We start from the raw sequence: 12,941 nt of genomic DNA, 5'->3' as shown, positions 1-12,941 counted from the left end.
GAGTTCACCTGGGAGCACATGGCACCAATGTCAAATGGCCCCTCCTGCCAGCCTGCAGCCCATCTCTGGGACACCATGAGCTGAGGCTCTGACCACACAGCTAATGTAGCGACTATGGGACCGACGGTCCTTGGGACCCATTGTAGGAAGAGCAGCTTCCAGTAAACTTCATCCCAGGACTGGGAGACTGGCGGGCAGAAGGGGGACCCCCTCTCAAGGAACACTTGGTGGACACACTGCCCAGAGCCAGCCCCTGGTTAGGCTGCCACAGTGGGGAACACTGGCATCTTTGTCTGGGTCCCTGAAGCAGGCACTGGACAGAGGTTTGGTGTAGGTACATAGTCTGTATGGAGGTGATGCAAGCAAAGCCTCAAGGAGCTGGGAGGAGAGAGCAGGAGGAGGAGAGGCCATGAGGGAAAGCTGATGAGGGGTGACTGCCTTGAGCCTTGGGGCTCAGTTCTACCGAGGACCCTGATGTTGCCCCAAGTGAAGGACCTGAGTGTGGGACACTGGGTGTCTACCACCAGCCTCTTGGGGATGGGGCCTCTCTCCTGGAGGCTCTCCACCTGCCCCGCGCACTGTTCACTCAGGCCACAGATGTTCTCTGTGGGTGGCAGATGCCAAAGCTGTCTAAGGTGGCCCCGGGACCATCCACAGCCCCCCACCTCCCTTTGTGAGCTTGCTTTCAGCACCAAGGAGAGCAGCCGCCAGGCCATGCTGGCCCCACACCAAGGTCTGTGTTCTCTGGGACAGTGACGCCTGGGTTGGCAGCAGGCTGAGGTCAGGTTTGTACACCACACAAAGGCAGAATTTTACATGGTTTTCTGCTGGGGCAGAAAGTGCTGCAATTGTCAAGAGTGATGGCTTCTCAGGCAGCGGTTTGTGCGGGACAAGGTTTCCTTTTTCATCTGGGACATGAATAACCAACTTCCTACCATTCTGCCTGGCCTTTTACTATTAATATTATATAAGTTTCAGGTACACGGTGCTAGGGCTCAACATCAGTATACACTACACAGTGGTCACCCCCACAAGGCCAGCTGCAACCCACCCCTAAAGCCCTCCCTGCTGGTAATCTGCTCCCTGTATCTATCAGTTTGCTTTTGTTTCAATTTGCATTTTTAGATTCCACATGTGAGTGAAATCATATAGCATTTGTCTTTCTCTGTCTGACGTATTTCACTTAGTGTAATACCTTCAGGGTCCATCTGTGTTGTCACAAATGGCAGGGTTTCATTCTTTTTATGGCTGAGTAATATTCCTTTGTGCGTGTACCATATCTTCTTTATCCATTCATCCATTAATAGACCCTTACATTGCTTCCATGTCTTGGGCATTCCCTATCCATCCATTTATCCATCTATCCATCTGCACATCTCCTTGCCTACCGGATTAGACAGGGCTGACACAGGCCTGCAGGTGCATGGGGCCCTTATCTCAGCAGAGCTGGTGTGAAAGTCTTACAGGGACCCAGATATTGGGGGGTCATTCTGGTCAAACCAGCAGGAAATGGCAGTGCTAAGCCCAGAAACCAAATCTGGGGTGCTCAGGCTGACCAGTCCCTGGGCACACAGGCCCTAAACTCCAAATCCTGCATGGCCAGGGCCTTTGCACATGTGTGCATGTGTGCAAGTATGCACGCATGTGCACAGAGGTCAGAGCACAATGGAAGTTGTGTTGAATACAAAGTGTTGCACACATGACACGTGTGAACATGTCATACACACATTCATGCGTGTGTGTACACACAAGCACAACCCAAAGCACACCCACAGCCGCCACCCTTCCTCTGCCCCTGGGAAGAACTTTCAGAGACAACAGGTGAAAATGCGCAGTCCCAGCCCTGGGAGACTTGGAGCCCATTTTTGTCCCAAGTCCTTGCCTGGTTGATGGTGAAGAGTGGGGCTCAGTGACTGGTTGGAGCCTGTGTTTGCAGTGCTGGGCCTGGCATGGTGAATATGCCAGGCAGGCAGCCGAGCAAGGGCTCGGGCCAGTGCGGGGCCAGGTCACAGAGATGGGCTGCAGGAAAGGGAGGGGCGGGCCAGGCTGTGCCAGCCACGGGGGAGGCGCCTCCGCTGCAGGTCCATTAACAGCATGGATGGAGGCTCCGGGCTGGAGCCAGAGATGACTTAAGAGAACACCAGAGGATGGGATGTGGTCCAGGAGAACACAGCCTCGTGCCAGGTGAATAATTCAGCAGGCTGGCTGAGACAGGAGGCGGGCAAGGCTGCTCCAAGCAGCCAGTGAAGGGCAGGCAGGACGAGGGTTGGCAGTGGGTTCCGGGTCATCCCCACACCCGTGGAGAGAATAGTGGGGAAGCAGAGGTATGGAGGGCTCCCCACCCTGTCCCCAATTTGTGCCTGAGCTGATGCTTGGCCTCACCAGGGAGAGGCTTGCAGGAGGGCACTGCCTAGCCACACGGGGCTCGGGACTCCTGCTGGACCTCCCACTGAAGAGCAGGAATCCAGGGTCAACACAAGGTCAGGGCAAAGGTCTGGAATGGGGGTGTCAATTTGGGGTCATCGATATCTGGGTGACCTTGAAGCCTTGGAACTGGCTGAGGTCACTGGGAGTGTGGACAGCGGGGAGAGGAAGCCTGAGTCCTGCAGCCCCAGGAAGGGAAGGAAAGAGGGGAGGCTGGGATGGGGAGTGTGAGAGAGAAGTTGGGGGATACAGTGTGTGCAGTAAGTGCTCAATAAACACAAAGTCCTTGGTGGCTCAGACAGTAAAGAATCTACCTGCAATGCAGGAGACCTGGTTTCGATACCTGGGTTGGGAAGATCCCCTGGAGAAGAAAATGGCTACCCACTCCAGTATTCTTGCCTGGAGAATTCCAAGCACAGAGGAGCCTGGTGGGCTACAGTCCATGGGTTTGCAAAGAGTCGGACATGACTGAGCAACTAACACTTACACTGTTTTCAGTAAGTTATTGGCTTAAAGCTCCCTGGTCAAGAGACTGTGGGACTCACCTGCCCAAGTCCAGATGGACAGATAGCAAGCTGGTCCCCAGGGTCAGTGTGGTGCTGTCACTTCGGCCATGTGCCCACGTTGCTGTGGTTCCCCTCCTCCGCTTCCTTGTGTGAGGCTCGGGTCACACAAGCTTCTAGGAGTGTGGGGGCTAGCTATGCCAGGACCCAAGCAAGCCATTACCCACCTCCTGCATCCTCTTCCATCAAGGGTGAGGAAGGGTCTTCCATGGACATCCACCCGGAGCCATATTTGCCATGACCAGAGGGCAGATGTTGCAGGCCCATTGTTCAGGAAAAAGTACTGAGGCCCCCACAGGTGGAGTCCCAGCACACAGTAGGACAAAACCCTGCCCTGATGGCTCCCAGTGCCCAAATCTGATGGAGATGAGCCCCTGAAGTCACCTCCGTGCAACAAGGACAATGAGCCTCCAACCACCAATAGGGGAAACATGTCAGGACAAGTGGCTGGTCTGGGACATAGATCAGCTGCATCTAGCTGGGGACACCGTTCTCCATGAGTCCCCTGTGGCCTGGGGAAGGAAGGATTGGCTGTGGGGGGTGCTTTGCTCATGTCAACACGCCCACAGTTGCTGGGGGCTCTGGCTATGTCAGCCTTGGTGCTGGTCAGGCCTGGTTATTGGAGGGTGTGCTGGGCCTCGCCTGGACAGCCTCAAGGGAGGCCAGGCCTGATGAACATCAAGGCTACTTTAGCCAGCTCAGACTGCTGCAGCAAAATACCACATACTAGGTAGTTTACACTACAGAAATTCACTTTCTCAGGGGTCTGGAGGCTGGGAGTCCAAGATCAGGGCCAGCACAGTTTGGTTCTTGGCTCCCTCTCTGGCTGGTGGACAGCTCCCTTCCTGCTGGGTCCTCACAGGGCCTGCTTTTGGTGTGCATGCAGACAGAGTACTCACCTTATGGACCACTAATCCTGCCACGAGGGCCAAATCCTCATGACCTAATGTAACCCTAACTGCCTCCCACAGCCCTGGCTTCAAACACCATCACATTGGAGGCAAGGCTTTAACACATGCATTTGGGGGAATTTTAGGAGGATGTACACTCAGTCCAGGACATGCAGAAATCCTCAACAGATACTGAGAAATCAAATGAAGCAAGAGTAATAAATACGTCATAAGTAAGTGAATGTCAGCTGAGACTGAAACTCCAATATCTGGGCTGCCTGATGCGAAGAGCCGACTCATTGGAAAAGACCCTGATGCTGGGAAATTGGAGGGTAGGATGAGATGGTTGGATGGCATCACTGTCTCAACGGACATGAGCTTGAGCAAACTCCAGGATATAATGAGGGACAGGAAAGCCTGGAGTGCTGCTGTCCATGGGGTCTCAAAGAATCGGACACAACCTAGCAACTGAACAATCGCAACAACAAAATGGACTTAGCCCTGCAGTGTGTGGCTGGCTCGGTGCTCAGTACAACTCAGGGAGCAGTGAGGACCAGGCCTGAGCTGCCCTGTGCCTGGTGGGGGAGGCAGAGTGCGGCCAGAAGCTGGGTCAAGCCAGCTTGATGCAACATATTCCTTTTCTGCATCAAAGTCCGACCAACATCTTCATCACCAGCACCAGCTGCCCACCCTCCCCCCTCCACCATGGGGAAAGGAGGGCGGGGCTGGACTCAGTCTGAGCTGGGGACCACCAGGCCACACATGGAGTTAGGAGCAGAGGGCTGGAGCCCATTCTGGCCCCTACCTCCCATTCTCTGGGCCACTCTGGCTGCTTGGGACGGCAGAGACCTAGTCAGACCCAAATTTCCCGCCCCACACACCAGCTCCAGGGGGTGAATAATTGATGGCAGAGCCGATGAGCTCAGAGCTGGTGGCGGGGGCGATCTGGCCGAACAGCAGTGACTCAGTGGGAAGGAGGAAATGGGAAGCAGGCGTATCACACACACACCCAGCCCCGCGGTCACGGGCAAGAAGGGGGACGTGAGACATGTGGGCCATGACAGCTTAATGACCTTTGGTTAAAGCAGCCCCTGAACAAGTTAGTTCAGGGACGCTCTGTGCTGAGACCACTCCATCAGCTGGGCTGGGAGGGGTGAAGACAGGCAGGGGTCTCAGCCCTGCTGGGGTCTGAGGACAAGGCCTCTACACCCCCTCCCACTGTGCTCGCTCCCCTCGAGCTGTGGAGCCGTGCCTGTGGCAGCAGCAGCATGGCCAGGTGGGAGGGGCAGAGGCCAAGTAGGAGGGGCCCTGAGTGGGAAGGTGGGGCCACTCGGGCCAGCCCTCAGCCCCAGCCCTCCAGCAACTCCCATCAAGCCCCCATCTGGGACCCCTTTTGGGGCGTGGTGCCATCTGCCCCTGCCCCTCCTGTGAGAGCTGGCTTCTCAGAGACGGCCAGCCATTCTCTGCCAAAGCTGCCCACACCAGGGATGTGGGAGGAGGGTGCCCTGCAGCCCACCCGTCCTCCAGGGGCCAATTGAGGGATGGCTCACAGCAGTGTCAGGATCAAGCCCCAGGCTAGGGACCCAGCATCGGTGGCCGCTGTCCAGGTGAACAGGCCGCCTTTGGAGACTGGCCATTGGGAATCACATGGCCTGTATTTGTCAAAATGCTTCTCTGAATCACTCTGTGGCCTGATGCACAGTTGGACTGGGCAGCCTGGAACATTTAAATTTTTCACCCTTGGGAACTGCAGGGGAAGTCCCCTCTGAAAGTTCTCCCTCACACCTGTTTGAGCAGCTTTATAACATTCAAATTGCCGCTCATGCCTGTTGGGCACAATTTCATTAACAAGGAATAGAGTGCTTGTGGGTGACACCCTCCTCTTCCTGTGAGGACCAAGCTGCTTGACTTTTGCCCAGGTAGGCGGCAGTATCTGAGATTCCAAAAGGAGAGAAAGATGCTGCTGGTTGGAGAGACAGATAGGTGGGGGGCGGGGGGTGGTTTCTGATGAAGAAAAACCCCTTGCTGGAGAACAAAGGGTAAAAATAGCAGCTCAGCTAAATGGACCACACTCCCAGCCAATGATGCCAGCACTTCCTGCCCGCTGCTCTCCGAGGACCCACGCACTGACCCTGCGCCGGGAAGCGCTGGGCTGGGGGCCAACGGAGCACTCTCGGAGCTGAGAGAGGCCCAGATTTAACTGGTGTTATTCATTAGCTGTTTTACTCAACTGGCTGGCCAGGCCCCAACACAGCCCTGGCTGCCTCCAGGGTTGCAGAGATGTGGGACTATGGGCAAACATCCCCCAGGGCCGGGCAGTGTGCACCTCACAACCCCCCAACAGCATCCTTCTCCTTACACTTTGGTGACATGTCCCAGAGACTCGTACTCCTGAAGCTCACCATCCCTCCGCAGGCCCCATCCAAGGAACCTGGCTGTCAGCTCTCACTTTCTGACAATTTAGAACCCAGACAGATGGATGACAGGCAGATAAAGAATATTTGTTACAGCTTCAAATGTCAAAAATCCCCGTGCATTAATTGCGGACCCAGGTGTGTCCCCCACTGTGGGTGATGGAGGCTTTGGTCTGGGGAACCTCTCAATTACACACCTGTCACGAGCAGATTCTCTGAGCTGTGGGCCAGCTGGAACCCCAGCTCATTCCAGCTCGATGGCCACACACGGAGGAGTGTGAGGGCCACTGTGTGTCCACCAAGGGCAGGCTAATTTTAGGTTATGTGATTTCCTCTTTAAATAGCATCCGAGGTGACTAGCAATGTGCATGCATGCTCAGTTGCTTCAGTCACTCTGACTCTCGGCGACCCCATGGACTGTAGCACACCAGGCTCCTCTGTCCATGGGATTCTCCAGGCAAGAATGCTTGAGTGGGTAGCCATGCCCTCCTCCAGGGGACCTTCCCAACCCAAGGATCAAACCCACATCTCCAACCCACATCTCCTATGGCTCCTGCATTGCAGATGGGTTCTTTACCCACTGAGCCACCTGGGAAACCCGCCCTTCTCCATATTAGGAGCATAAGCCATTTTAAAAATCTCCTCCTCCAGGTATGTCCAGTGGAGCCACAAGCCCGTGCCAAATGAAGGAAGAAATACGGGTGAGGGCAGCTGGAGGGGCCGGAGGGCTGAGCGGCTTCCAGCCCAGAGGCCTCAGCTTTCCCCCCCGAGGGGTCATCCAAGGACCAGGAGTTTTAGGAGTGGAGCGCCCGCCCTCCGCATCCCCTGTCTGGCCAGGCGGCAACACTACAGTCATCGGCTGCAAGGATGCTAAACATAAAACGCTTGCTTTCCGGGAAAACTGCTGACGCGCGGGGCTCTCTGGCAGAGAGAGAGCTTGAGGGAGCCGGGCCTCCCGGATCTGCTTGACACGTGATGGCTTAGACCGTGATCAATTTTCAATCCCTGGAATGAAAATAGTCTTGATTTATGAAATTCCACAAGTTGATTCTTCCCTATGTCACCCGGCATTAGAAACAATGGCGTTCTCCCAGGCAGGCCTGTCGGGCACAAGGGTGACCTCAGACAGGTCCATCTGAGACCCACCCAGCACCAACTGTGCCCCGTGCCTCGCACCTCCAGACATAGCAGAAGCAACTCAAGTGTTCACATCTCCCAAGGAGCCCAACCATACCCACACAGGCTGTATCTGCAGGACCCTGTTCCTATGTTTCCATGGCTTTCACAGGCTCCCCTCTCTGAGACCTTGTTTGCACTTGCTGGGGTCAGCAGTGGTTCTGAAACTGACCCTGACCTCAGGGGTCACCACCCAGAAGATGAAAGATGATGAATTAACGGAAGACAACCCTTTCCAAGTCCACCCACCAGGAAAACTTTGTATTCATGGGGGTTGATGAAGATCTATCAACTTCAGCCCATTTAAAAACCATATAATTATATTCTGTCTGCAATTTCTGGTCACTAATGCAAGACCCTCAGCTAATTATGTAAGTAAAGTACTTGAAGCATCGTTTAGAAGCCTTGAGTCACCACATACCCCAGTCTGCCAGACAGATAAAGCAGTGGGCACACAGATGAATCATTTTATTATTCTGGGATGATGAAACAAGCACCACTGAGGAAAAGACTGATGTATTTGACCTTGTGAAAATTTAAAATGCCTGTATGGTTAGAGATACCATAAACCAAAATTAAAAGCAAATGGCAAACCAAGAATAAGTGTTTCAATCCATGTTACAGATGGACAGTCAACAGTGTTCTGAAAATGTAGCTGAAGATTGGAGCACTGGCACATCCACAGAAAATGGGCAGAAGACTTGAACAGGCATTTCACCAACTACACCGAGAAACTCACGTCAAATGCCTGACTTTGCCCGAATCAAAGATACACAGTGAAAGAGCCAATGACATTCAATTCATCTTCTGCCAAACTGGCAAATGATGATTTACATTGTCAAGCCAATTCTGGCCAAAGGACAGAGAAAAGGCATTCTTATGCTCTGCCAGACTGGTTCCAAATAGGAAAAGGAGTACGTCAAGGCTGTATATTGTCACCCTGCTTATTTAACTTACATGCAGAGTACACCATGGGAAATGCTGGGCTGGGAGAAGAACAAGCTGGAATCAAGATTGCTGGGAGAAATATCAATAACCTCAGATATGCAGATGACACCACCCTTATGGCAGAAAGTGAAGAGGAACTCAAAAGCCTCTTGATGAAAGCGAAAGTGGAGAGTGAAAAAGTTGGCTTAAAGCTCCACATTCAGAAAACGAAGATCATGGCATCCGGTCCCATCTCTTCATGGGAAATAGATGGGGAAACAGTGGAAACAGTGTCAGACTTTATTTTTGGGGGCTCCAAAATCACTGCAGGTGGTGACTGCAGCCATGAAATTAAAAGACGCTTACTCCTTGGAAGGAAAGTTATGACCGACCTAGACAGCATATTAAAAAGCAGAGACATTACTTTGCCAACAAAGGTCTGTCTAGTCAAGGCTATGGTTTTTCCAGTGGTCATGTATGGATGTGAGAGTTGGACTGTGAAGAAAACTGAGCACCAAAGAATTGATGGTTTTGAACTGTGGTGTTGGAGAGTCCCTTGAACTGCAAGGAGATCCAACCAGTCTATTCTAAAGGAGGTCAGCCCTTGGTGTTCATTGGAAGGACTGATGCTAAAGCTGAAACTCCAGTACTTTGTGAAGTACCTCATGTGAAGAGTTGACTCATTGAAAAAGACCCTGATGCTGGGAGGGATTGGGGGCAGGAGGAGAAGGGGATGACAGAGGATGAGATGGATGGATGGCATCACCGACTCGATGGACATGAGTTTGGGTAAACTCCAGGAGTTGGTGATGGACAGGGAGGCCTGGTGTGCTGTAATTCATGGGGTCGCAAAGAGTTGGACATGACTGAGTGACTGAACTGAACTGAACTGAACTGAAGGTCTGCCAGGAGGAATAGAAATGGGTGTGTCGTTTTTGAAAAGTACAAAGACAGACCAAAATCCCAGTAAAATTCATGGAAATATGTCCGTAGGAAATAAGTTTCTGCCAGAAGATTTTCATGCAAGGATAGTCATCCTACATAATCCCCAAAGCTGGAAACAGTCCGTGTAAGTTAGGTAAATTATGGTGGAACAGGAGGTAGCCACCAAGAAAGCTGTAGAAGAATATTTACGGGCATGGAATGGTATCCATTGTACACTGTGAAGTGGAGTGAAGGGGCTGAGAAATCTGGGTGGCAACATGTGCGCACTGTCTTATAGGAAAGGAATGAGTAAATAAATAGATGGTCAAGGGCACGTTGACCCTGGTCACTGCTCTCAGGTGACCAAGCAACTGTCGGGAACTTTCTCACTACCAACCAGGAGAAATGACAAGACGATGGGTTTCCTAGCTCCACTGCTGACTAATCAGCTTTCCGTTCCCATCGATTTTGTTCTATAAATCACTTCCAATTGAATTATCTGGAATCATAATGCAAAGAGGCACGCACTTGAACGAGACCGGCAAACACAGACGAGGAAGACGGGCCCCTCCTCTCAACCGATTCAGTTAGTCGATTACTGTAATAACAGAAGAGGAAGCGGCAGGGCGGCCGGGGCAGGCCCACTGTCATAATATTTTCCTTGCAATTAAAACAGAATTTTTAAAAGGTAACGTGAGTGGTGGAGAGGAAAAATCAGTGCCTGCCTTTCAGAGGTGAATAAAGGCGGACCGTGGGAAACAGGACCTGCATTCCAGCTCTCCGCTCACCAGCAGTGGCAGCCGGGCAAGCTGCTTAACCTCAAGGCTTTATCTTGACCTGTAACATCAGGGTGGGGGGGATGAGCCTGTCTGCCCTGCAGAGAGGTTGTCACAGGGTTAGACTCCTCTTCGGAAGTATCTGATAAGTGTGTGTGGCTGTTGTCAGGTGTGTTAAGGTACGTCAGGTATTTAAGCACGACACAACTCCTTTCCACTGGAATTTTGCTTGGCTAAACTTACAGAAATCCAGTTAAGGCTCACGCATACCCTGAACCCATCAGCTCTGCACAGACTGCCCAGGCAGTACCATTCACGACAGCCCCAAGCTGGAGACAGCCCAGTGTCTATGTGCCATTTTAAAAAGATATTTTTATTTATATATTTGGCTGCTCTGGATCCTAGTTGCGGCATGCAGGACCTTAGCTGTGGCATGTGGGATCTAGTCCCTGACCAGCGATCAAACCTGGGTGGCGTGCCCTGGAAGCTCTGAGTCCCGGTCACTGGATCACCAGGGAAGTCCCTCTACATGCTGTTTATTGGATAAACTGTTGCGTGTTCGTACAATGGCACACAACACAACACCACAAAGAAAGAGGCTACCACTAAATGAGACAACCAGGATGAGTCTTGCAAATATAATCTACATGAAAGAAGCCAGCCACACACACACATACTGAATGACTCCACTGAAGTAAAAGACAGGAAGCTAGAAAAGAGGACACAGCCTCTCAAGAAAGTGAGCCTAGAATTGTCGTCTGACCCAGCATCTCTGCCTCTGGGTATTTACCGGAAGGAATAAAGGTAGGATCTTGAGGAGATGTTCACAGAGTTCTTCATAACAGCATCACCAAAAGGCAGAAACAACCCAGGGCCAGTGGCACCCTCTGCTTTCTGTTTAGGGGGACGTCGAGCCCAGGCCTGGAGGAGCCGAGGCCTTGATGATTTGAGGCAAGGCTCAGATCGGCTCACTCGGCAGCTGAGTCCAGAGGACATGGTCAAGGACACCCCCTCCCAAGAGGATCCGAGGGGACACCTGAGGCCTCAGGTGCCCGGATACACAGGGATGGGAGAAGCAAGCCTGCTGAGGGATCCTGTAACTTCCTTTTCTGCTGTAACGAAGACCAGGACTACCAGGCATGGAAGAACCACACCTGCCTGGACACACAGCCAAGAGCGAGAATCTGGCTCAGAGGCAGTGCTCCTAAAGTCACCAGCAAGGTCACCTTCCTCCATGAAGCTGATTCACTCCCCTCCCTCCTGGGAAAGCTGAGTCCCTCACGCACCCAAGGTTCTCACTCAGCAGGACCGGCAGCCGGCCAGACGTCCCTCCCCTCCTGCCTGCAGACACTGGCAAAGATACCCGCTGTCCTGTGGCTGCTGGAGTTGGGGTAGCTGGGCAGACCCAGGGCCCGGGGGCCCAGGGCTGCTGATGTGCTCTGAGCTCAGAGCATGGAGAAGCCAGTTCCTGTCCCTCGTGTCTACCTGTTCCTTCCGCGTGGAGCCCTTCCTCCAAGGGCAGGTTTCTTGCACAGCCGCAGCTTTCTAGGGGCCCAAAAGGGCAGGAGAGGGTGGTGACCGGGCACCTCTGCCAGCCTGCCTGTGTTCCTGGTGGCTCCAAGGTCCCGAAGCAGCTGGCTGACTTATCACCTTCTGGGCGTCATCACCTTCTCAGACATGCATCCCAGGGAGGCGCTGCCCAAGGGTTCTATCAAAACACAGAGGAAGAACAAGTAGGAAACACAGGTGAGGGGTGGAGACCATGGCGGCGTCCAGCTCTGTGTGACCGGTAAGCAGCCACCCTCCGTGCCCACAGGGTTTTCACTGCACCTGCTGCCCAAGGGAGGTGCCAGGAGAGTGGGTGTCAGATCGCCCTGCTTCACATCTGTCTTCTAGTGCTGTTGCTCACCCACAACGGCTGGAGAAGGCTGCCACCACCTCCCAGCTTTCACAAGGCGGGAGGGCCTCAGGGGACACGGGACAGCGTCGCTTGGACAAAGCTGCAGCCAGCTCGGCAGACCCAGGGCTGGAGGACCCATGTCCCATCAGGGACCCCTCACTGTGGCCCAGCTCTGGAGGGTTCCACGGCCCCACCCTGCTCACCACTGGGCTCCCTGCTTCTCGTCTCAGGCTGGCTGTGCTGGCTTTCTCAGTTCTGGCCCTGACCAGAACACCATGAACACAGAACTCTGGGTATGCAGGTTCCCTACTGGTGCCCAGTGGATCAGGCTGCCATGTACCTCCCCCGACACACACATTCACCGCCAGGGCCACCAGACTCCTACCCCTACCTGGGTCAATCTCACCACCAGCCCCACAGCCACCCAGGAGCCCAAGAGTTTGGTGGGCCAGGCTCAGGTCGACTCCCCACTGGCCCTGCTGTGGGCCTCCAGCCCACTGTCCCCTGGCCTGCCTGGAGAACTCATGGCCCCTCAAAGACTGGAGAACTTCCCAAAGAAAGAGTCACTACTTGTCAGATGTCTCCACTGCAGCTGCTGATGGCAGGTATCCACCACGTGACATCCACTTCCTGAGCACGGGGTGGGGTGGAGGCTGAATGAGTCTGGGACACAGTACCCCAGGAGGTGACTTTGATGGAAGGGTGAGGAGGCCACTGCCCGTGAGCAGTTAGTAACCAGCAAAGCAGAGCTCTCTCTGGAAATGCCCCCTGCTGGAAACACCCCAGGAGAAGTCTGCTGCCTTGCAGGGAGATCATTTGTCACCCAGATTGGCCCTCCTGCCTAAGCCCTCCAGGACCCGCCTCCTCTGACAGGTGGTGAGTGGGGTCCAGGACACCCCCCAGGCCCCAAGAGCCTCTGCATGGTCCAGCCAACGGCAAGAGGGAGA

At 53.6% G+C, this 12,941-nt stretch overlaps 1 protein-coding gene across 1 annotated transcript in view; it reads left to right on the top strand.

The window, feature by feature from the left end:
* LOC104986204 overlaps positions 1 to 8,431 on the top strand; it is a 30,334-nt gene extending 21,903 nt beyond the window's left edge. The window contains exon 3 of the mRNA XM_010836656.1: positions 6,943 to 8,431. Within this exon, the coding sequence (XP_010834958.1) occupies positions 6,943 to 7,199 (257 nt within the window). The 3' untranslated portion in view covers positions 7,200 to 8,431. The remainder of the gene's footprint in view (positions 1 to 6,942) is intronic.
* Positions 8,432 to 12,941: the final 4,510 nt, after the last annotated feature.

The sequence above is a fragment of the Bison bison genome, unplaced genomic scaffold (assembly GCF_000754665.1).
Source record: "Bison bison bison isolate TAMUID 2011002044 unplaced genomic scaffold, Bison_UMD1.0 scf7180017864063, whole genome shotgun sequence".
Lineage (NCBI taxonomy): Eukaryota > Metazoa > Chordata > Mammalia > Artiodactyla > Bovidae > Bison > Bison bison.
This window is presented reverse-complemented; position numbering and strand designations above follow the sequence as displayed.